Source organism: Amyelois transitella, chromosome W (genome assembly GCF_032362555.1).
Source record: "Amyelois transitella isolate CPQ chromosome W, ilAmyTran1.1, whole genome shotgun sequence".
Lineage (NCBI taxonomy): Eukaryota > Metazoa > Arthropoda > Insecta > Lepidoptera > Pyralidae > Amyelois > Amyelois transitella.
This window is the reverse complement of record NC_083536.1, coordinates 965,870-991,276: the sequence shown is the minus strand read 5'-3', so window position 1 is coordinate 991,276 and position 25,407 is coordinate 965,870. Positions and strand designations below refer to the sequence as shown.

Here is a 25,407-nt window from a genome sequence, read left to right as displayed (position 1 = left end):
TTCATCCACTATGTTTTTTTTGCTCATTGTGTTGGTTCAATTTAAGTTCAATCAAATTATCTATTTCTTGTTTTGTATAAAACGATTTTGACAAACGGTCTGATGTAGCTTTTTCCAATTTTTTTAAATATACTTGTATATTATCATTAACCACTCTTATTTCTTTTCTTAACTCTTGTAGTATATTATCGACGTATGCTTTGTTCACTGCTTCATCGGCTTCATTTGGAGATGAAAGACCTTTTAATTTAGATGTTTTCAAATCATAGTGTCCAGCATCAGTTTTCACCAATGTATCGTTTAAAGTGTCGATAAATTCCAATAATCGCAAACGTTTATGGACGTGATGACCGAACTTATCTACATTCATTGCTGTCTAGATGATTAAAGATCTCGAATAATACTGGTCATTTTCTGTGGCGATAGCTGTTTATGTTCTATATTTATAATTCCAGCTTCTCGTAATTCTTCTATGACTGCAATAATTTCATTATCTACACCACTATTGCCAGCCGCTCGTGATCCTAACAACAATTTTAATCGTTCTACCAGTTCGTTGGGATCATCCCAATAAACATAATCAGTATATTTTTTTACTTTTTTCAGAAGTGGAATACCTTTTCCTTGAGGGAGACTTTCTACACTTGAAGTCATATTTTTTGAAAATTTAAATAAAGGCTTAATGACATTAATGTATTTAAAACCTTTGTTACTGTTTATAGGTTTAGATGACTCATAATTACGTCGATGTGCATTAGTATCAATTAGTAACAATTTATAATTTTGCAAGTCCTCCTCTCTGACTTTTTCTAGATCAGGTTTCCTTTTAAATAGTAACTCTCTTAAACCATGTGTCTTCTTTAAAATTCGAGTTCCTATTTTCAGAATGTTATCATTATTGAAAACACGAATATTGCCAAGCATTAGTTTTCCCCGCTCATGTCTTACTCCAAAAGGTATAGCATCCATTACTTCTGATGATGTAGACCACGACAAAGTTTGACGATTATCTGGAGAAGACGCAATAGATTTGAACGAACCTTCACTGACATTATGATCTTCAGAAGGTGTGGAAATTAAAGTTTTGTTGTAATTATTAGGAAAGTCGCTTTCAGAAACAGTGTCATTCGATTCTTCATTGGATGAATAAGACGATGTACTTTCATTTTTACATTTTTTCCCAACAGAGGTGATGTAATTATTTTCATTCTCAACCCACTTGTCATTATTTTTATTGGCTATCAAATTAAGCGGATCAACAATAGGTTTGAAAATTTTCTCCAGTGCCATATTATTTACGTTTTTTGTATCGTTAATCATCCCCACTTTTCTTTTAACAGCTGCTGCTGACTTAACTATTTGTTTTTTAAATGTTTTTTCCATTTTACTGCTTGATATTGTGTTCAGTGGCAGATCACACTTTAAAGTGACCCTACATTATCACTACATTGTATTAAGTATGTTAATCTAAAACTATAAAAGTGTCAAATGCTGACCTATAACATCCTTTGTTTTTATCACAATCCTTATTAATAACAAGATAACTAAAAGGCTTTTTCCAAACTTTTGAACACATTTCACGAAATTGATTCCATGACATATCAGACCCAACATGCTCATCATAAACATGTTTCAAATTAATGTCATCTTGTTTGAATAATACAATCAAATTGGAATTGTCTCTCACTAGTTGTTTAGGTATTTTTGTATATGTTTGATTAATATAAAAACAATCAATTTTCTTATGTCGACCCATAGCAAAATAATCTCTAATGCTGTTCTGATTTTCGCAAGCTACATCATTAAATATTATAATAGAATCAGGTAGCGCTTCGTGAGGACTCAAAATTTCACAATTGTGATTGTATTTATGAAAGGTTGTACCAGAAACCATGTTCATAACTTTCTCTAAAAATAAGTATTTTGCTTGATATAAAGATTTTGAATAAACATATAAGTTACAAAATCGCGGACCATCTGTATGTAACAATAAACTTATTACTAAGTTGGTTTTTCCACAATTTGATGGACCACAAACGATACAACGTATTGTGTTCGGCAGAAGGTTTCCGTGTCGGTTTGGTTCTTGTGATGAAGCAGGACAAATACAATCTAATTTTAGTGAGTCTTTTTGTTTCACAAATTTCATTTCAAATTATTAGCATATGCTTAAACTCGTCTGCAGTACTCAACGAATTTGAGCGAAATGAATTTAGGTATAACGAATAAACACGTTTTATAATTTAACATGTAAAATCTTGTTGGTAGAACAGGAATCAGGAAAGTACAACAAAATAATGTTTGATGGTTAGAATGAATCATGTGTAAAAAGTGTGTTCGGTGTGTGATCTTTCCACGAGCTCGCGGGTGATTCTTATCAATTTTATAATGGATTCAGGTGAGTGCATTCGACTAATGTTTTAGAATGAATCGAATTTTGTTTATTGGGAATTCTGGGACACAAAAGTGTCCCAGAATTCCCAATAAACATCTACTACGGTTCAAGGAAAACCTTTGTAAGCAACGATTTGAAATCTTGTACGCATGTATTTATTAGAAATGATGTTCTAAAAAAATCTTTGTCACCTACTTACGATGGCCCATACCGCGTTATAAGTAGGGGAGATAAGGTATTTGAAGTAGGTTTACCAAATAGAAAAATTAACATATCAATTGACAGGTTGAAGCCCGCTTACATTTTAGACGAACAAAACACTTACACAAATTTCGAAGAAACAGACGTAACAAGTAGCAACACTAGTAAAGTGACACACAAACGCACAAACGCTTTTACCCACGCCTGTGTAGTGTAGCTATATCCGTGGCTATAGTATGTAAGTGTATGTCAAATGTATGTTATATATTACTCATCTTATTGTCTAATAAACCAGTATTCATTCAGCATTCGCCTCATTTCATTGCTAGTACTCCCAACCTCATATGGCGACCCTAGCCAGCCTCCCGCGCGTTAGTGTTTATAAATTCCTTAACCATATATAGACTCGGTCACGATATACGAACTTGATCTTTCTTTCGTTGAAATGGCAGTACATTATTACATTCAGTGGCGTAATCAGTGCAAATTATCAACTAATAATAAAATATGGGATCCACAAACACCAAGGAGGAGATAGTTTTGGCCCAGAACGCTGCAGGAGGAACCAACAATGCTAATATAGAGCAGCTGAAGTTTCACGTGAGCACCACGAATATAATTCTGATTGCTTTATCGACTATGATAGCAGTGGCCCTGACGTATGGAATGTATAGAATTTATAAAAGATGTCACAAAAAATGGATTACTAATGAAATAACCAGACAGGCCATGCGTAGATCGTTTCTTATGCGTCGACGAAGAGAAGACAAAGAGGGAGACGTTTGAAATTGTTTACTAAAATATATTATATTAAAGAGAATTACATAAATGATCAAAGAATATATGAGCCTATGGAATTAAGTAATACGAGCGCCGACGTATCTATATTTCTACAGTGTTAATAGAAAGTGTTCTAAAATAAATAATAGTGAGTGAGCGTAAAGTTAAGTGATGTGTTATACCCCCCCCCCTGTGGCCTTAGACTATGTAGATCTCTCTTTACTGCGGTTATCCCTTAAGAAGTGAGCAAGAAAAGCTTTTGAACTCAAATAGTGAACTTTAGCAAGATAGTTAAGTGGTCTAGCGGTAATATAAAAACATCGATGGCTGGTATGTACTTACTAAGAATTTTATTTTTAATTCTGAATATTTTCCATGTCTAATTATGTTATGGCGCAAGAGTTGATTTCATTATACAACAGTTTAGTAGAAATAAAAACATATTTAGTAAAAATAGGCCCAAGTAAAAGAGTAGGAAATACTGTTGTTAAGAAATTAAGCGAGGCAGATGAATTAATACAAAAATTTAACGAAGTTGTGGGAATTATATGCGAGCTTAAAGAAATAACATTAGAAGAAAGTGTATTAATTGAAAAAACTAAAGAAAATTTTATTAAATTATATGAAAAAATACTAGATTTGTGTCAAGGGTGTTCGAATAAAGAGACAAACATGGCGAAATTTGAATTGAAAGTAGCATTAAGTTTATTGCCAGTTTCTTCAGATGACGAAACAAATATTAAACAATTAATTGACGGTATCGAATACTATCAGGCAGAATTAGATTTAGAGTCAAAAAATAAATTAATGAGATTTGTCCTAAAGAGTAGGCTTTCACAGGCCGCGAAACTTAAATTATCACCCAATTACAATAATATTGAAGAACTGATAAGTGATATGAAATTACATCTCTTGCCTAGAAAATCTTGCGCAGCAATCCAACGTAAATTGCAAAATTTTCGCCAAAATAATTTAACAATTAATGACTACGGGAAAGAAATAACAGATATGTTTGTCGATCTTACGATAACTCAATCTGGAGGAAAAAACGAAGATTACAAGATTTTGAAACCGATTAACGAAAAATATGCCATTAAATGCTTCGCCGACGGATTGAGAAATCGTAGGCTCAGCACAGTGATAACAGCGAGAAACTACGAGTCACTTAAAGATGCAGTTCAGGCCGCAGTGGATGAGGATACTACGGCTCCATCAACTTCAGGTGAGATATTCAACATAAATCACCACAATCAAAGGGGATATTATAACTACAAACCCAGAGGTTATAGAGGCCAGTCTTACCGAGGTAGGTCTATGTATACAGGTTATAGAGGAACATACGGTGCAGTAGGTCGCGGACGGGCTGTTTACCGTGGCCAGCATCAGACTGCAAGACGAGGTTGGAGAGGACAGGCCCAGCAGTCTTTCATGCGTGGTACGGCCAGTACGAACAATAGAGGCAGAGGTAAGCCTAACTTCAATAATCATAGAAGTCAGAGGGAATGCGCAGATGTCAATGCATTCACAGAAACGCAGGATAATGAAAATGAAAATTTAGATCAGTTTTTTCGTGAATAACGCAATTTTATCATGTAATGGTCTATGTAACATAACATTAAAATCTATAAGCAACTATACCTACACATGGTTAATCGATACGGGTGCATCAATTTCAGCCATAAAATATAAACATGTTCATGAACATAATATTCCACTCCATATTGAGAACATAGAAGTCAACGGTTTGGGTGGCAAAGTCCATGCTATCGGATATGTTTATCTAAATTTGTACTCTGGAAACCAGATTCTGAAACATAAGTTTTTTGTTTTTCATTCCTTACCTTGTAAGACTAGTGGAATAATTGGTCAAGACTTTCTGAATAAATATAAGTCAATTTTAAACTTGCAGAATAAAACTTTATTATTATGGAATAATAACGTCAAGATTTCCTTACCATTAACTATTGAAAGTAAAAATATTACAATTCCAGCTAGGTCTGAATCTCTACATTTAGTTAATACAACAATAACGGAACAGTCGGTTATTTGCGCATCGGAGCTGACGGAAGGAGTTTTCATAGCTAGCGCATTGGTTAAACCATTAAACGGGAAAATTCCAGTTCGCATTCTCAATACTACCGAATCCGAGTTAACATTAGAGACACTTAATCTAAAATTGGAAAGCGTAGAAAATTATCAAATTTTAAATTTTGAGAAATCAATGGTAAATTCTGATAGAGTCAAAAAACTATTTTCGGCATTACAATTAAAACGACACAATAAAGAAGAGGAAACAACTATAAAAAACATATGTGCGAAATATTGCGATATATTTTATTTACCTGGCGATAAATTAACAACAACGCCAATTTACAAGCACTCAATACAACTAAAACCTAACGTTCAACCAGTGTACACTAAGCCTTACAGGCTCCCGTATTCTCAGAAACAAGAGGTAAATAAACAAATACAAGACATGCTCGATCAAGGAATTATTGAACCGTGTAACAGCGAATGGTCGAGCCCAGTTTTACTCGTACCCAAAAAATCTAATACAGACGAGAAAAAATGGCGATTAGTAATTGACTATAGGAAGCTTAACAATGTAATTCAGGATGATAAGTTTCCTTTACCAAATATATCGGAAATATTGGATTCTCTTTCGGGCTGTGTTTACTTTAGTCATTTGGATTTAAATCAGGGATTTTATAATGCAGAATTAGAGAAAGATAGTAGAAAGTATACTGGGTTCCTATCAGGACAATATCAAATGACCCGAATGCCAATGGGCCTTAAAACAAGCCCAGGCTCATTTTCGCGACTTATGACTATGGCAATGTCAGGCCTAACGTATGAAAAGTGTTTAGTATACCAAGATGATCTTGTAGTTATGGGACGTAATTTATCAGATCATAATAAAAACCTTATAGATATATTTGAAAGATTGCGAAAAGTTAACTTGAAATTAAACCCATCCAAGTGTAATTTCTTAAAAAGGGAATTACTATATTTAGGACACGTAGTATCAAGTGAAGGAGTGTTACCCGATCCAGAAAAAATTAAAATAATAAAAAACTACCCTATTCCCAAAAGCACAGATGAGGTAAAACGCTTTGTCGCATTTGCCAATTATTACCGAAAATTCATTCCAAAATTTGCCGAAAAAGCTCATAATTTAAACTTGTTGTGTAGGAAAAATGTAAAATTCAATTGGGACGAAAAATGTCAAATCGCATTTGACACATTGAGAAAATGTATCATGTCTCCACCCGTTCTTCAATATCCTAATTTCTCTGATAAAAATCAATTTAAATTACAAACTGATGCATCAGGCTATGCGATAGGTGCAATATTATCTAATGCAGACGGACGCCCCGTCGCCTACGCTAGTAGAAGCCTAAACAAAGCCGAAAAGAACTATCCTACAATAGAGAAGGAGCTCCTTGCAATTGTATGGGCGGTAAAGCATTTTAGGCCATATTTGTACGGGCGCAATTTCAAAATTGAAACGGATCATAAGCCGTTAATATACTTATTTAGTATGAAAGATCCCTCGAGTAGGTTGCTAAAATTTAGACTTGTACTAGAAGAGTATGATTACGAGATTGATTACATCAAAGGTAAAGATAACGCGGCTGCAGACGCCTTATCTCGGCTTTCGTTGTCATCAAAAGAATTGAAAGAGATGAATGAATGTGTAAGTGTGATGACGCGTGCTCAAGCAAGAAAGGAAGAAAGAAAGAATGAATTACAGGAAATCAGCAATAGTGAGAACCCCGACGTCCGGTCTGATCAGCCGAAGGTCGTGGAAACTCACATCATACCAAAAGAAGTAGTTGAGTTGAGATTTATAAAGAAGGCAGAATATGAAAAGTTAAAATTAAATAAAGTTGACTTTGAAAATAATATATTTACGTACGTAAAAGATAAAAATACATTGTATATTAACCCAGCTACTCAATCACAATTGTCTCGAGAAGCATTTGCGAGAGAGCTGAGGGAATGTTGTAATAAAATAAATATAGAGGAAATATACTTATTAAAAAATAAAAATACAAAGGTATTTATAGAAAAACTAGTAAGCGCGATAAAAAATGATAAAACTTGGAGAAACTTAAGATTATGTGTTTTAAAAGGTGTAGATCGTATTGATAATAAACTTGATAGAAAAGTGATACTCAATGACTTTCATCTTTTACCCACGAGTGGCCACGCGGGTATCAGAAGAATGTTCAATAATATCAAAAAATATTACTTCTGGCCAGGGCTAGAAAATGATGTTAAAAATTTTGTAAAGCGTTGTTCTAAATGCCAGATACAAAAATATACAGTACAGGTAAAAGAGCCTATGTCGATCACCTCTACTGCGCATACAGCCTTTGAGAAGGTATTTTTAGATCTAGTAGGACCTTTAGATAGGGATAACTGTAATTATACTTATATACTCACCTTACAATGTGAACTGTCAAAATACGTGTGCGCATATCCCCTTGTAAATAAAACTTCAACAGAGGTGGCACGTACATTCGTTAACAACTTCATACTTCAGCATGGGATACCAAGAGAGATATCATCAGATAGAGGGACAGAGTTCTTGGCAGAAACTATGAAACAGGTATGCAATATACTTAAGATTAACAAAATAAATTCGACAGCTTACCATCACCAAAGCATCGGTGCTCTGGAAAATACTCATAAGAGTTTAGCAGCATACTTACGTATCCAATGTGACGAAAAACCAGAAACGTGGAGTACCTGGTTGCCCTTCTGGTGCTTTGCATACAATACATCGGTTCATTCGTCTACTAAATTTACACCCTATGAATTAGTATATGGGAAAAAATGCAGTCTACCAAATAATCTTACAACCCTCGTAGACCCTCTGTATAATTACGACAACTACCCTCTTGAACTTAAGTATCGGTTGCAAGTCTCACAGACTCAGGCGCGTAAAAATCTAATAAACGATAAATATGTAAGAAAAAACAGATACGATAGGTACGTAAATCCAATTCGATACAAAGCGGGTGATCAACTTTTGATCAAAAATGAAACAGGCAATAAGCTTTCAAATCTTTATTTAGGCCCTTTTAGAGTTTTAAGAGATTTATCGCCAAATGTTGAAATAGAAATTAATGGGAAAATAGATTTAGTACATAAGAATAGAACAAAGCCATTTTATAGTTAAAATAAATATTGTAATGTAAACAAATGTTTAGCTATTCAAAGATCATTTATGTAATGTAAGTATGTTATCTCGTATTGCAATTATAAAAATGTATATCATCTATGTACGTATATCGTATTCCTTATAATAAACTTAATCTTGTAAGTGTAACTTGTAGTTGTATTGCGATTAGTACAGATATAAGCAATAAATATAACAAGTAGTAATAAGAAAAAAAAAAAAAAATGTTATAAGTAATAATTTTTTTTTACTTCGCCATGGGAGGTGTAGTGTAGCTATATCCGTGGCTATAGTATGTAAGTGTATGTCAAATGTATGTTATATATTACTCATCTTATTGTCTAATAAACCAGTATTCATTCAGCATTCGCCTCGTTTCATTGCTAGTACTCCCAACCTCATACCTGTAGTACGTACCACCAGTAGAGGTAGGACAGTAAAGCCACCGATAAGGTTCAAACTATAACCGGTAAGGATTATAATTGCTCATATTTATACTTATAAATTTTGTTAGTCAAAGTACCTAACATTGTCAAATTTTTGTATAATTTTCCCTGTTACAGAAAACATTACCTTTTTAATGCGCAAGGGTAAAAATATAAAAGGATGTACGCACTTATTTGTTAGCACAATGTACATACGTGACGAAAAGTGCTTATGTAGACTACATATGTATTTCTTATTTTGTTTAAAAACTAAGATTTAAAATTATCATGTTCGTGTTTTATATATTAAAATAATTATCTGTTACATTAAACTAGTATAGATTCATCTAGCAGTGACACTGTACACTTAATTTTATTCAAATATAAGTACCTTTAGTACGAGCTTATGCCAATTATAACAATGGGCAGTTATCAAACAAAGAACGAAGAGATTATAATAGCACAACAAGGAGCAAATAATCTAAAACAAGTGGGAGATATAGAAAAGAAACTTGAAACTTATGGAATTGTTACAATCGTTTTTTGTGTCGCACTGGTAGTCTTATGCATATGTTTATGTGGAAGAACTTGTTGTGCCGGTGTTAAGAGATGGGCAAAAAGGGAACTCATAAATTTGGGACCCACCGGTACATCATCTCAAACTATTTCTCCACAAGGAAGCACATTACAGTCGTGTCAGTGTCAGTGTTAATATTTAATTTCAATAAATTTTTTTCTTTTTTCTAATCAATATTATCATGTGTTTTATGATTAGCATAGAGTGAGTTCGCAATCTTTATTATTGTATTCTTGTTAGGATTGTTGTTCAGATTCGATCCAATAACTCATAATGTCAGTGGTACTACTAATTAACTATAGCTACCGAACCCAAGACACCTTTTGTCGTAGGGCTGATAATTATGTTTACTTAGGGTTTGTATCTAGGTATGTTGATATATCAGAAATCATACTGAAATGTACTTTTATTTTTCACTAGAAGTAAAATGATATAATTAATTAAGTAATTAGTGTAAAAATACACTAAGTCCATGTTTGTTTAAGCTATCAGAGTTAATATTTTTGTAAAATGACATATTAATTCAATGTACAAGTATATTAATATTACGAATGTAAAGCAAATGATGTATTGCATAGACCCTACTTAAAGAGTCGGTAACATGATACTTAGCTATTGCGATATGGCGTAGACGTCTAGTCAGCGCATTCTTGTGTGCCTTCATGCACTCGACTTGAAGATTTAAAATTTGTTGTAATAACGAGCAGAAACTATTTTTTATTAAGAGGGGGATGATTGTAGCGACCCTAACGTTTCGCTGATGCAGCGTCCTAGGCAGACGCGCAACGTTAGTTAGCTAGTTCCAATTATTAATTTTACTGTACGGTCGTGTATCTTTAAAACTCGTATGTTTAGTTGTGCTTTTAAACAATAAACTCTGGAACGAACAATATCTTTTATTAAATATCGCATACATTATCATACAATCCTACACTAGAAAATAAATTTATAAAATAAATCGGTGAAAATAAATATGGCGGCGATGTCGATAAATAATTTGACGCAGATTCGTAACAAAAAATATCAAATTATCTCGAAAAATACAATTGAACGAATAGTTGTTATGCGTAATATATATTCTATTGTGAATATATAAGATAATAAATTATTATATATAAGGGAACCATATGAGTTTATGAGTTTTTAAGCGAATGAAAGTGTAGCGTAATGTAGGTAGTTAAGTATGTAGTAATGAGATGCGTTGCGTGGTGCGTTGGAATTAAGTAAAATATACGATATTAATAGCGTGTGAGAAGTATTGCGTTGAAGAAGAGTAATGTGAGGATAGCAGATAGGGATACGGCTCGTGAGGAACACTTGGTCTCGCGGAAGGATATGGACAAGGGGTACCTTTGATCCGTAACTCGAGCTCTCGTCCAGCGCCGGTATCTTCCACGATCCAAAGGGTAGTTCTTAGGAAACACAAATCACTGCACTTCACAAATTAACCTTTAAAAAACTTTATTAACTACGCACCCCGGGTGCGTAGTTAATAAAGTTTTAGCGTCTTTGATGAATTTTGCGAATATTCACAACCGATGCAGAGAGCGATGCAGTTGCGCGCGGAGAGGAATTAGAACGTTTTCTTTTAAATTATTTTGACATTTGTGAAAGGAGTGAGAGTGGGACAGGAATAGGATTGAGTGCATGCGTGAAAGAGTGCGTGTATGTAGTGTTGCGTTTATTAAAAATATATTAAAAAATAAATAATTGGCGAAGACAAGTAATTTTTTATACTACAATCCCAGTTATTATCATATATGTTTGACCTTAATGATCTCTTGGTCTTCTTCTGAATATTTTACAATATCTTTCAATGATATGGCATTTTGTTTTGTCATCTCTACAATTTGATGTATGTCGTCTTGAATAGAATTAACGGCTGGTTTTTTCCGAGTGGCACAATCTAGATAAACTATCCGCAATGTTTTCTTTACCTGGCTTATAAACCACCTTAAAATCATATGTCTGCAGTCGCATAACCCAACGCTCGATTCTTGCACATGGCTTATATTTGGGTCCAAATATGACTTCCAGAGGTTTATGATCCGTTACAAGTTCAAATTGCTTTCCATAAAGAAAAACGTGAAAATGCTCCACAGCCCAAACCAATGCAAGCGTTTCCTTTTCAGTTTGGCAGTATCTTCGTTCACAGTCAGTCAATGTTTTGTGCCCGTACGCAATAATTCGGGGACCTTTATTATTCACTAGCAGTGCCCGCGACTTCGTCCGCGTGGAATAGTTATTTTGGGCATCATATTTATTTTTGCAGGCGGTCACGCGTATTAGAAAGAACGCTGGTTCGCCGTTTTAAATGTTTCGCTGCAAATTGCTTATAACGACTATATCTCAAAACCTATTCGTCTGATTTATATACTGTAAATGGCAATTTTAGTCTACATGAAAAGCCGAAAGTAATAAACATATTTATTTGGATAAGGATTAATACTGAATTAAAGAAAATTGGTTTCAAAATAACTTATGTTTATAATGAAAAAATAATCTTAAAAAATGAACATAAAAGTGGTTATTGTAAGTAAACCTTAAGAGATAGATATATGCTTTCGCGGACTTTTTTGTGGCAAAAAATGAGTACTTCACATCTTTAGTACATTGTTTTACTATATCTTTGTTGGTTTGCGCAGCGTTCGCGTGGAAAGCTCGCAGATGGCCGACTCATTCAACTTTCACCTGCATTGTTGACGTTTCCCGTAGGAAATCCGGGATAAAATGTAGCCTATAGCCTTCCTCGATAAATAGACTATCTAACAGTGAAAGAATTATTCAAATTGGTTCAGTAGTTTCTGAGATTAGCGCGTTTAAACAAACAAACAAACAAACAAAACAAACTCTTCAGCTTTATAATATTAGTATAGATTTGAACTAAAACTCCACCTAATGCTACAGGGCTGGCGTCAGCTATTACTATAGTTCTGTCCTTCACGTCATAGAAGCACAGGGTAGGAATATTAGATAATGCTAATTTTAATTCTGCCAATGTCTCCAGTTTTTGGTAATTTCTGATGCTTTCCCCGACTTTTTCCGAAGTAACTCTTTGAGGGGTTCAGTTGTAGTGGCTAAGTTAGGAATCCATTTCCCGACAAAGTTTATTAAACCCAAGAAGCTCTGAAGTTCACCTATGTTTATAGGTGCTCGAAATCCTTGTATACTTGAAACATATTTCTGTAAAGGTGTTAGTCTAGTTTTATTTGTTTTTCACATTATGTCAATGTCATTTCTGTACATCTAGTGTCAAATAGATTGTTGAGCAAAAATCACGTCTTTTATTCCAAGAAACTCAAACACAAGCAAATATACACATTTTATAACAATTTCTACATGGTCCAAAATCGAGACGGATATCAGCGAAAGACCCAATGTAAGCCGGCCCCCAGGCACCCGACGCCTTGAGAACAATTTCGAAAAACAAAGAGAACAAGCAAGCGGCCATTACATGTAAATTACAATAAGAGTGAATTTGTTTTATATAATACAATATTGTAATATTACGAGGTACGACAATATATTTGCATTATTTGGTTTAAAAGACAATATTATCTGTATGCAATACAATGGCTGAAGTAGTGCAAGAATCTTTAAGAATAGTGGAACATATTGTGAGTACCCTACGTAAAACGCAAATTAATTTAAAAAAATGCCCTAAAGCAAGATTGACACGGAATTATGTTGAATCTCGGATTAAATGTGTTGAAGATCATTGGGAACAATACAAAGAAGCGCATGCTGACATTTTACGTCATGCAATCAAGGAGAAAACTGAATTGCCGTATTTACAAAGCGATGAGTTCTATGAACACGAGGAATTATACATTTGCTTAAAAACCGAGCTTAAAGATTTGCTATCTGGTGAACAAAAACAATCTTTGGCAGCTCCATCATCAATTCCCAGTGATGTACAATCTGCTCGAGTTGTCTTATACAATTACCAACTTTTAGTGGGCAATATGAAGACTGGTTATCATTCCACGATTTATTCAACTCCTTGGTACATAATAACACAACATTAACTAAGGTACAGAAGTTGCACTATTTAAAAACAAGTCTTAGCGGAGAAGCTGCTTCATTACTCAAACATATACAAGTGACTGAATCTAACTATGAACAAGCTTGGGTGCTACTAAAGTCCAGGTATGGCAATAAAAGAATTACAGTTAATTCTATCATGAAAAGGCTATTTTCACAAAAAAGAGTATCTGTTAATACATCAATACAAATTAAGAATTTATTGGATACCACATTTGAATGCTTACATCATTTGAATAATTTAGATTTAAATACCGAAAACTGGGATCCATTTATTATATTTCTTATGGTTCAGAAACTCTATACAGATACACACAAAGATTGGGAGGAATATGTTAGCAACAATTGTGAAAATCCAGATAGCTTACCATCACTTGAAATGTGTCGCAAATTCCTTGAAAACCGCTTCCGTACACTTGAACTTGTTGAACCAGCACGACAAAAATCAACCCAAGTCTCAATTAAATAAAAATATTTTCATGTTGCCGCAAGTGTTGAAAAAGCAAAGATTTGTCCATTATGCAACGAGAATCATACACTTAGTCATTGTAAAGAATTTGGAAAACGCACACCTACTCAGAGAAGTGAATACATTCAAACAAACAACTTGTGCTTTAATTGCCTTGCATCGGGACACTCTGTGAGGCAATGTCGAGTACCATTATGCTGTAGATTATGCAAAAGGCGCCATCATTCTCTTCTTCACGAAAATAGAGAAAGCAATGAGAATTCAGGTGAAACATCGGGCAATACGGAGAAGACTAAACAACCCCATGTAGCACTACATACAAACATAGAGAGCTGCGAAGAAGAAGAAGAAACTGATATTACAATGCTGGCGTCACATGTAGTTACTAAACAAAACACAGCATTATTAGCAACAGCGCTTGTGCAAGTTCGAAGCGAAGATGACAATATAACTACACTCCGCGCACTAATTGACCCAGGCTCGCAAGCGAGTTTCATAAGCGAGCGAGCTACACAACTGCTTCAAGTCAAACGGTATCCTGTTAAGGGTACAGTAATAGGCGTTGGTTCTACAAAGGATGATATCAAATATGTTACTCATGTTAATGTAGAATCAAAATGCGAATCATTTAGTATGAAGGTCAAAACATATGTTATGTCAAAGCAACTAACCACTAAAATTCCCTCACGATATATCAATGCAAAATGTTGGTCACATTTAAATGGATAAGTTCTAGCTGATCCAAGTTATTCTATACCGGGTCCCATAGATTTACTGTTAGGAGTAGATGTTTACGCTCAAATTATACAGCCTGACTTAGTAAAGGGGTCGCCAGGTTCCCCATGTGCACATAAAACAAATTTAGGTTGGATATTATTTGGGACAGTCGAAGACAAAACACAACCAACATCTGTAATTGTTATGCATCATCAAATTATAGAAGAAGATTTTTTGAGAACGTTGTGGGAGATAGATAGTGATCTGAAGAGAAAGCAGACAAAGGAAGAACAGCTGTGCGAAGCATTTTACGAAAAAACCTATACAAGAAACACTGAAGGAAGATATGTAGTCAAACTTCCTTTTAAATATGACAATTTATTAGCGCCAAATGGTAATACTAGACAAGTAGCAATGAAACGTTTGTTACAACAAGAGAAAAGATTACAAAAGTCCCCTGATTTAAGAGAAGAATACGAAAAGGGTTTAGAAGAGTACCTGAGAATGGGGCACATGGAAGAAGTTCCGCAAGACGAATTAGACAATAAATCTGTCTATCTACCGCATCATGCAGTGGTAAGGAGGGACAAAGAGGCTACCAAGGTTAGAGTGGTATATGACGCCTCCTGTAAAGGTGAAAATGGGATTTCTTTAAATGATGAACTGTTGGTGGGACCAGTTTTACAAGAGGACTTGCGGAGTATAACCATGTGATGGCGCATGTACAAGATTTGTTTTGTGAGTGATGTTGTTAAAATGTATCGAATGGTTGTAATGCATAAAGAACATAGAGATTACCACAGGCTGCTTTGGCGGCGAGTTCCAAAACAAGCAGATAATCAAACAAATGGTAACGATGACATTAAAGATTTCAGGTTGTGCATGGTTACTTTTGGTACTGCAAGCGCCCCCTATCTTGCGATCAAGACATTCATGAAAATTGCAGAAGAGGAAGGTGCTATGTACCCAGAAGTTTCTAGAATTATTCGAGAAGATACCTATGTTGATGACATAATGTCCGGAATGGACACCGTAGATCAAGCAATACAAGTTAGTAAAGATTTGATAAAGGTTTTACAACGAGGAGGTTTCGAGCTACAAAAATGGGCATCCAATAATGCAGATTTTTTGAAATCTCTAAATGCTGAACAAATCACTACTAAAGTAAATTTGGACATGAAGTTGGATGGCATCCTATCATGGAACATCGGTAATGATGAATTTCAATATCAACTACAATTAGAACCAATGACAGAAAAGGTCACAAAGAGAACTGTACTTTCAGATTTACAAAAAATATTTGATCCTTTAGGTTGGATTTCACCGACTATTGTCACCGCAAAAATTTTATTTCAAAAGCTTTGGCTAGAAGGTGTTGGTTGGGATGAAGAAGTAAAAAGAGAATTAAAAGAAGAATGGCAAGCAATTAGAGAAGATTTAGAGAATGTTTGTAAAGTAAAGATTAAACGATGAATAAACACATTGAGCTCTGAAATCAACCAAATTACATTACATGGATTTTGTGATGCATCTATAAGGGCATATGCTGCTGTTGTGTATTGCAGAGTTATTACAGAATGCAATGAAGTGAAAACACATCTGATTGCTGCAAGAACAAAAGTGGCACCTGTTAGAACTGTATCATTGCCACGTCTAGAACTGAGTGGAGCATCATTGTTAGCCAAATTATTGCAAAAGGTAAGTCATGCCATGAGAGTTCCTCCAAAGAATGTTTTTGCATGGACAGATTCCACAATTGTCCTTGCATGGTTATCTGGAGAACCAAACCGATGGAAACCATTTGTAGCAAACCGGGTTGTTGAAATAATAGAACAAGTCAGCAGCAATCACTGGTTCCATGTGCAGTCTTCTAGTAACCCAGCAGATGTTGCATCTAGAGGTTCATCTATTTCTGAATTACAGCAAAATAATATGTGGTGGTATGGTCCTGCATGGCTTCTGAATGAAAGCATTGAATTCACTAAGCCCTTGACATCGTCAACAGATTTAAAAAAGAAGAACAATATACAATCTTATTTAAATATTACAACACCAGAGGAGAAATGCATTAAATATGAGAATTAAGAATCACTTACCGAATTATTGAGAGTGATAGTACATTGTTAGAGATTTCTAAATAGGAGAAGACATCCAGACAAGTTAAATCACGCTATAACAACAGAAGAAATACAGTACGCGTTAGATATTTGTATAAAGCAAAGTCAAGAAGAATTCTTAAAATATATTAAAAGGTTAAGGGAAAACAAGATAGTAAGCAAAACAAGCAAGTTAAAGACTTTAAATCCGTATATTGATAAAAATAATATACTCAGGGTGGGCGGTCGATTGAGAAACGCAAACGTAGATGAAGATATGAAGCATCCTGTGATTTTAGGCAAAAGGAATGAACTGGTACCGTTGATTATAAAGGATGCACACCTGAAAACAATGCGTGGAGGTATAAAATTAATGATTACTTACCTGATGAGCAAATACTGGATCATTGGCTGCAAAGGTTTGGTCAAATATTATATTCATAAATGTCTTACCTGTGCGCGCCAGAGAGCAAATAATACTCAGTAATTGATGGGTGACTTACCTGAATCACGTGTTACACCTGCACGTCCCTTCTCTCGATGTGGAGTCGACTTTGCTGGACCTGTTCATGTACTTAATCACAAGGGAAGAGGGGCCAAGACTAGTAAGGCCTATATTTGTATATTTATATGCATGGCGGTAAAAGCAATACATTTGGAGTTGGTGAGCGATTTGACATCAAGCGCATTCATTGCAGCGTTTAAACGATTTGTTTCGAGAAGAGGTAGGTGTCATGTTTGGAGTGACAATAGATCTAATTTTGTGACATCGGATAAGGAATTGTCAGTCATGTTCAAAGAAAGTGGACTTGAGATCCCAGGTCAGGTTGCTGATAAACTAGCTAATGAGGGAACACAATGGCATTTTTTACCACCATACAGCCCCAATTTTGCTGGTCTCTGGGAAGCTGGAGTCAAATCTGTTAAACAGTATCTCCGTAAAACGTTGACTGCTAATTTGACTTTTGAAGAGTTTGCTACAGTGCTTACACAAATCGAAGCCTGTTTAAATTCTCGGCCATTGACGCCTATTAGTACGGATGTGGATGTATCAGATGATATCCAGGTGCTCACTCCTGGACATTTCATTTGTGGGGAAGCTTTGGTTACAGTTCCAGACCGTGACTACTCTCAAGCTAATATGAACTTATTGACCAGATGGCAACATACTCAAAGACTTGTTCAATTATTTTGGAAACGTTGGCAAACTGAATATTTGTCACGTCTTAATCAGAGGCCAAAATGGTTAAAAAGAATTCCAGAGTTTAAGATTGGTGATATTGTTTTGTTGAAGGAGGAAAACACGCCACCAAGCAAGTGGGCTTTGGCACGAATAATGGAAAAACATCCTGGACATGATGACTTAACGAGAGTTTACACTGTACGTTACAATGGGAAGTTAAGCAGGCGATCCATTTCAAAGTTGTGCCCCTTGCCTATTTCAGTACATGACGAATAGAGTTTTATTATATATTTTTTCTTACATTTATCTTTGAGCATTTTAAACTGAGTGATTGGATGTTTTGCATTTTATTTTAAGAGAAGTTACTTATATGTTAAGAAAAGGCCTCATAGCCCTTTTGGTGGGCGGTATATGTTAGTCTAGTTTTATTTGTTTTTCACATTATGTCAATGTCATTTCTGTACATCTAGTGTCAAATAGATTGTTGAGCAAAAATCATGTCTTTTATTCCATGAAACTCAAACACAAGCAAATATACACATTTTATAACAATTTCTACAAAAGGTCTAACTCCTTTTTCTGAAAATTCGTGTCCCAGAAATTGTATTTCAGTCTTTCTAAACAAACATTTATCTTTTCTTAACACCACATTATTTTCTTCTAAAGTTTCTATCACTTTCTTCAATCTTCTATCATGTTCTTCTATATTCTTCCCATGGATTAATATATCATCAATAAAATTGATGGTTCCTTCACATCCTAACAAGATCCTTTCCAGTGTCTTTTGGAAGATTTCAGGGGCGCATGCTATTCCAAACATTAAACGTTTATACCTGAACAAACCTTTGCTCGTAATGAAAGTAGTAATGTAGTGACAATCGGGGTGTAGTTCAAGTTAATGAAATGCGTCTTTTATATCCAATTTACTAAAATATTTTGCCTCCTTCATTTTGGGTAACAGTTTGTCCATTGTTGGTAATGGGTGGTTTTCTCGTAAGATTGCAGCATTCGCGCGTCTCATGTCGACACACAGTCTAATTTCTCCGTTATCCTTTTGCACCGGCACTATTGGAGACACCCATTTAGACGGACCTTGTACTTCTTCAATAATATCCCTATCTATTAGTTCTTTAATTTTATTGTCCACTTTTTCTTCTAACGGTATGGGAATTCTTCGAAGTGGTTGAGAAATTGGATGTATTTTATCATCAATAGATATGTTGATTTGGACACCTTTAAGCTTAGGAAACGGTGCCTCCATTTCTGTCTGATTTACCTGTAATCCAATCCTGAGAACCCCCATGCTGATAGATGTCTCTTTGCCTAATAAATTTCTCGTGCCATCTTTTATCACGTAGAAAGTTGCTTTCTGCGATTTGCTAGCAATCCTAATATTTGGTTCAAAGGACTCAATAACATTCAATGGTTGATTGCTTCCGTATCCATAAAATGTTTTATTTGGATTTTCAATTCGATTTTCCATTATTGCACTGTCTTTTAAAATTTTCTATGTTTTGCTTGTCACTAAATTGCATTTACAGCCTGAGTCGACTAACATATTAACTTTTGTACCCCCAACTTCACATTCTAACTCATTGTCTTCGTCTATTCTAAAAACATAGTTTAAGCCGTCTTTCGGTTTACTCCTTGTCTCATTATCTTTATTTTGTCCTTTGAATCTCTTGTTTTCAGTTTTATAATCATTTGTATCATTATTTCTTTTTATAGGTATCTAGTCCGACAAAACTGACGAAAATGTCCTTTCAAACCACATTTTAGACAATTTTTGTCTTTAGCTGGCAGCTGGCTCTTTAGCAGTATTTGCTATCTTGAGACCCATGGTTCCTATTTCCACACCTACTACATTCAATGTTACTCCTCCGTTTTTTATAATTTCCTCCGGTACTTCGTGTTCCTTTTAAATCCACTTTGTTAACTTCTTGGCTTTTATTTGTTTCCTTGCCAAAATCTTCAAGCTGTCGGTTACCTGCCTCAAGAGCGTTAGCTTCGAATATATAGTGTCAAGTGTTATGGAATCTCCTGTTTGTAATATTTTCTTCCTCAACTTTTTTAACGAACATTTTTCCGTTATTTGATCTATAATTTGTTCATCTTTATCCTTAAATTGGCATTTATCTGCTTGTTGCCTTAGGCGAACCAGAAATTTTTCGAATTTTTCGTTTGATTCTTGCGTGATTAATCGAAATAAATGTCGTTCATAAACTTTACTTTGCTTAGGTGCAAAGTAAGCATCTAGTTTATTTATTGCTGCTTTGAATACGTCTGCGTCGTCCGTACTGGTATCAGGAATGTTATAAAATACCTCTTGTAATTCTAAGCCACCGAAATGCAATAGACTAGCTTTCTTCTTTTGGCTTGTATCGATACCCGCAGCGTCTAAATATATAGAGAGTGCTCGCTTCCAGCGTTCCCACCGTACACTAACTGATGTTGATTCTCCTTCGCAATCGAACTTTTCAAGCATAAGATGCGACATTGTAGGGTTGTATCTGGAATGAACCAGTAAATTGCAGCTAAGCGCTGAGCTCCGAAGGGCCCACTCGGTCGCCACAGAAAGGGCCAACAGTTCGGCCTGATACACCGTGCACATGTTGTCGAGCTTCAGCTTCTTGGTACTGGTCTCCGCAGCGCCTTCCCATACGGTCAGCGCCGCGCCGACTTTCCCATCGTGCTTGCTCCCATCCGTGTAGATGTGGAGCTGCGCGTGCTGCTGCTCGTCAACCTGCGCACGGTCTTCCAGGCACGAAAATTTGAGTCCCAACCTTCCGGCCGGGTGAGGCGCTTCCAGAAAATCGACGGGTCTCTCTATCTCCCGGTCTCCTACCACTCGCTGAGATATACCTGTTCAATTAAAAAAAAAACATAATATTTGTTGATGGCAACATTTTTGTTTTGCTGTTTCCTTTTCCGTTTCTATTCCGCTTTGGTGTGCGTCGATTTATCTTGTTAAATTAATAAATAAAACATTTTAAAGATTTCAAACGTTTTTATGTTCTTTCCCGAACATAAAATTGGTGCCGAAAACCTTCTCTCCTCTGACATATTCTTTAAAATTATGTTACCGGACAAAATTGAATTATGTGAAGGAAATTTATGTCTGTTATCAACTAAGTTTGGCTATGTTCTTTCTGGAAATATAAAAAGAGACGATATTTGTCTTGTTAATTATAATGAAAACCCTGTTGTTTTAAATGCTATTTCTAGTAATAATGAGAGTGTAGATTCCCTCCTTCAAAAATTTTGGGACGAACAACATATTCCTGAAATTGTGAAAGAGGGTATAGCAAAGACCGAAGTGTGTGAAGCCGAATTTAAAAATTCGGTACAGATAATCGATAATCGATTTCAGGTGCGGTTGCCACTCAAAATACCAATCGAAGATTTAACATTGGGAAACTCATTCAATTTAGCATTGCAACGATTAAATAGTTTAGCGAAAAGATTTAGCAAAGATCCTGAACTAAAGAAGAATTACACTAAGTTTATTCAGGAGTATTCTGACCTAGGACATGGCAGGTTTATCGATTTAGCATCATCAAAGATGCCCATCGATCAATATTACTTTATGCCCCATCACCCTGTCATAAGAGAGCATAGTCAGACAACCCGTCTCCGAGTTGTTTTTGATGCAAGTGCCAAAACAAGTTTAAATTTAAGTCTTAATGATGTTCTTTATAATGGGCCCACAGTGCAAAGGAAGTTGTTCGAGATATTAGTATTATTTCGCTCATATGAATTTGTAGCTTTGTGTGATATCCGTCAAATGTATAGGCAAATAAGAATTGATCCTTCACAAAATCATTTACAAAATATCCTTTGGAGAAGTAATGTTAATGATCCATTATTGTGCTTGCAGCTTCAAACTGTAACATATGGTGTCAGGAGTTCCAGTTTTCTCGCCACGCGATGCCTGGTTGAGCTAGCAATAAGGTATGGAGACAAATATCCATTAGCAGCCAGCGTGTTGTTGAATAATACCTATGTCGATGATTGTCTTTTTGGGTCTTACAGTATTGAGCAATTAAAGCAGGTATATAATGAATTAATTACTTTATAAAGGCTTGGAAGCTTTGAGCTACATAAATGGAGCTCAAGCAGCAATAAGGTATTGTCTGATATTCCAAAGGATAAGCAAATATTTTCTGAACATCATCAATTTGATAACAATGAAGCTGTTTTAAAGGCTTTAGGATTATCTTTAGATATGAAAAATGATCAATTTAGAATATGCAAGCCAGAAGGTAAACTCCCTAAAGAGTGGACGAAACGAACTGTCTTAAGTTGTATTGCGACATTTTTTGACCCTTTAGGCCTTGCTGGCCCTATTGTCACAAAGGCAAAAGAATTTATACAAAAGCTATGGATTGAAAAACTGTCTTGGGATGATCCACTACCTGATAAATTGTTATTATCTTGGAATAATTTTTTTTTTGTGATTTAATGAATATGGATCCCCTTATAATAGACCGAAATCTTAAAATATGTAATGCTGACCATGTAGATCTAATTGGCTATTGTGACGCATCAAATATTGCATTTGGCAGTTGTGTTTATATAAGAGCTATACATGGAAAAATGGTGCATGTATCATTAGTTTGTAGTAAATCAAGAATTGCCCCTGTTAATGCAAAAACATCCATACCGAAACTAGAGTTAAATGGTGCAGTATTGCTGGCCAAATTGTTTAAGAAAATATTATCATTATTTCATAATGTTAATTTTAGATATAAGTATTTGTTTACTGATTCTCAGATAGTACTTTGGTGGTTAAAATCTGATAATAAGCCACAATATATTCAAAATAGAGTACGTACTATCAATGAATTAACGAAAGAATGTAATTGGTTTCATGTTAATGGGTCAAACAATCCGGTTGATTGCTTGTCTAGGGGTTTAACCCTTCATTGCATGATTTTTCCTATTTCATTTAAAATAAATCAGGTTGATGTAATTAATGCTCTAGATTAAAGGAAAAATATTTAAAAAAATCCTAGTATAAATAAGAATTTGAATTATTTAAAAAACAGTGATAAAAATTTACATCATTATACATTGTTACATATATAACTCATTACTAAATAAGTCAAAAGATATTGTTTACTTAATCTCCTTTATTCTAAATGATAATTTAAAAAACAATTATTATTTTTATTCAACCACAAATTAACTTCACATTGATTACACGAAATTGTGGAATAGCCTTTACATTTGGGAAATTTACACCGAAGTGACCTTTCTTTTTTTTTATTGTAATTCTTGTTCTAGTAGACTGGTACTAGGGTTTTGTTGTACGCAATAGTCATTTATAAAGTTGCCAGCAACAACAAATTTAAAGTTTACAGTTTTTGAGTACCTTTTTTTCTTCACTAAATGTTATGATTGAAATTTCCATCACCATGCAAAGAAGGGTTAAATCCCACTCAATTGGCTTCTTGCCAAATTTGGTGGCAAGGGCCACAAGAACTTTATGATGTAAATTTCATTCCCAAAGAAATAAGTTTAAATAAGGTTATATCAGACGATATTGACGATCTCAATGTTGTTAATTGTAGCATACAACAAGAAATGTTTCCTATTTCAAATGTATCAACGTTAACTAGGTTGCAACGTATATATGCTTATGTTCTTAGGTTTATAAATAACTGTAAACTTGCCAAAGATGATAGGAATTTAAGAAATCTCACTGCTTCTGAAATTAGATACTCAATGTCACGCTTGATTGTGTACATTCAATCTTTACACTTTAATCAAGAACTTAAATGTATGGTAAAAAACATACCTATAAAAACAAATGTTAAATCTCTTAATCCTTTCTTAGACAAATTAGGGATAATGCGCGTTGCGGGAAGGTTGGAAAATGCCAATGTGCCTTATAATCAAAAGTATCCAATAATTTTACCAAATAAATGTCATTTTACAACACTTATCATACGCAATGAGCACTTGTCACTATTGCATTCAGGATTAAAATTAACTTTGTCTAGTTTAGTGCAAAGGTATTATATTGTAAGTGCAGTAAGAGAAATAAAAAAGGTAGTTCATAGATGTACCATATGTTTCAAATTTAGAGCAGAACGGGCTAGCCAATTAATGGGATCACTACCTGGCGCTCGAATTACTCAGGATAGGGTGTTCAATCAGATTGGAATGGATTATTGTGGGCCATTTCAAATTAAACAGTCAACTCTTCGCAGATCCATTATTAGTAAAGGCTATGTGCTAGTAATAGTTTGCTTTGTAACTAAATGCATTCATTTAGAGTTAGTATCTGATCTCACTACTGAATGTTTTTTGGCAGCTTTTAAAAGATTTTGCTCCAGGCGAGGAATCCCAGCTACCGTTTTCTGTGATAATGCATCAACTTTTAAAGGTGCTAATAATAAGTTAAGGCAATTATATCTTTTGAATAATTCTCAAGTCCACAAGGACAATGTTTCAGATTTTTGTACAACAAGGGGAATTGAGTTCAAATTCATTCCATCTTATAGCCCTACTTTTGGAGGACTTTTTGAAGCTTCTGTTAAACTTTTTAAATACCATTTTAAGCGCGTTATTGGAGAAATTTGCTTCACATATGAACAGTTCTACACATTAATGGTTCAAATTGAGGGAATATTGAACTCAAGACCTTTGACATCATTATCACAAGATGTTAATGATTTTTCTTTTTTGACTCCGGCTCATTTTTTGTGTGGAGCTCCAATAAATAGTATTCCTGAACCAGATTTGACCTCTAACAGTAACACAAATATTTTGAAGTTCTGGAGAAAATGTACAAAGATCCAACAGGATTTTTGGAAGGCGTGGCATAAAAATTATTTGTCTCAGCTTATATCACGGCCCAAATGGCATAAGGCTAAGCAGAATATTAGAATGGGGGATTTGGTTTTATTAATTGGAGATAACTGCTCTCCACTTAAATGGCCTGTTGCTAGAGTCATAAATTTATATCCAGGCTCAGACGGTAAAGTAAGAGTAGTGGAGGTCAAGTATGGTCAGAGTGTTCACAAACGAGCCATAAACAAGGTAGCTGTATTGCCAATTTATGATGATTAATAAGTTTAATATTAAGAATATATATGTGAACGCTAAGTTTATTAGTTTATAATTCAGGAGCGATTAGTTTTATTTTTTTGCAAGGCTCCTCGCCAATTTATGTTCAATTAAAAAAAAAACATAATATTTGTTGATGGCAAAATTTTTGTTTTGCTATTTCCTTTTCCGTTTCTATTCCGCTTTGGTGTGCGTCGATTTATCTTGTTAAATTAATAAATAAAACATTTTAAAGATTTCAAACGTTTTTATGTTCTT

The 25,407-nt window shown here is 34.7% G+C and overlaps 1 protein-coding gene and 1 pseudogene across 1 annotated transcript; one reads left to right on the top strand and one right to left on the bottom strand.

Moving 5' to 3' along the window:
• Positions 1 to 384: 384 nt before the first annotated feature.
• Positions 385 to 1,383, bottom strand: LOC132904013 (uncharacterized). Its single transcript, XM_060953934.1, has one exon. The coding sequence runs from the start codon at positions 1,381 to 1,383 to the stop codon at positions 385 to 387; it is 999 nt and encodes a 332-aa protein (XP_060809917.1).
• Positions 1,384 to 14,721: 13,338 nt separating this feature from the next.
• On the top strand, positions 14,722 to 16,269 carry LOC132904012 (uncharacterized; annotated as a pseudogene).
• The last annotated feature ends 9,138 nt before the right edge of the window (positions 16,270 to 25,407 follow it).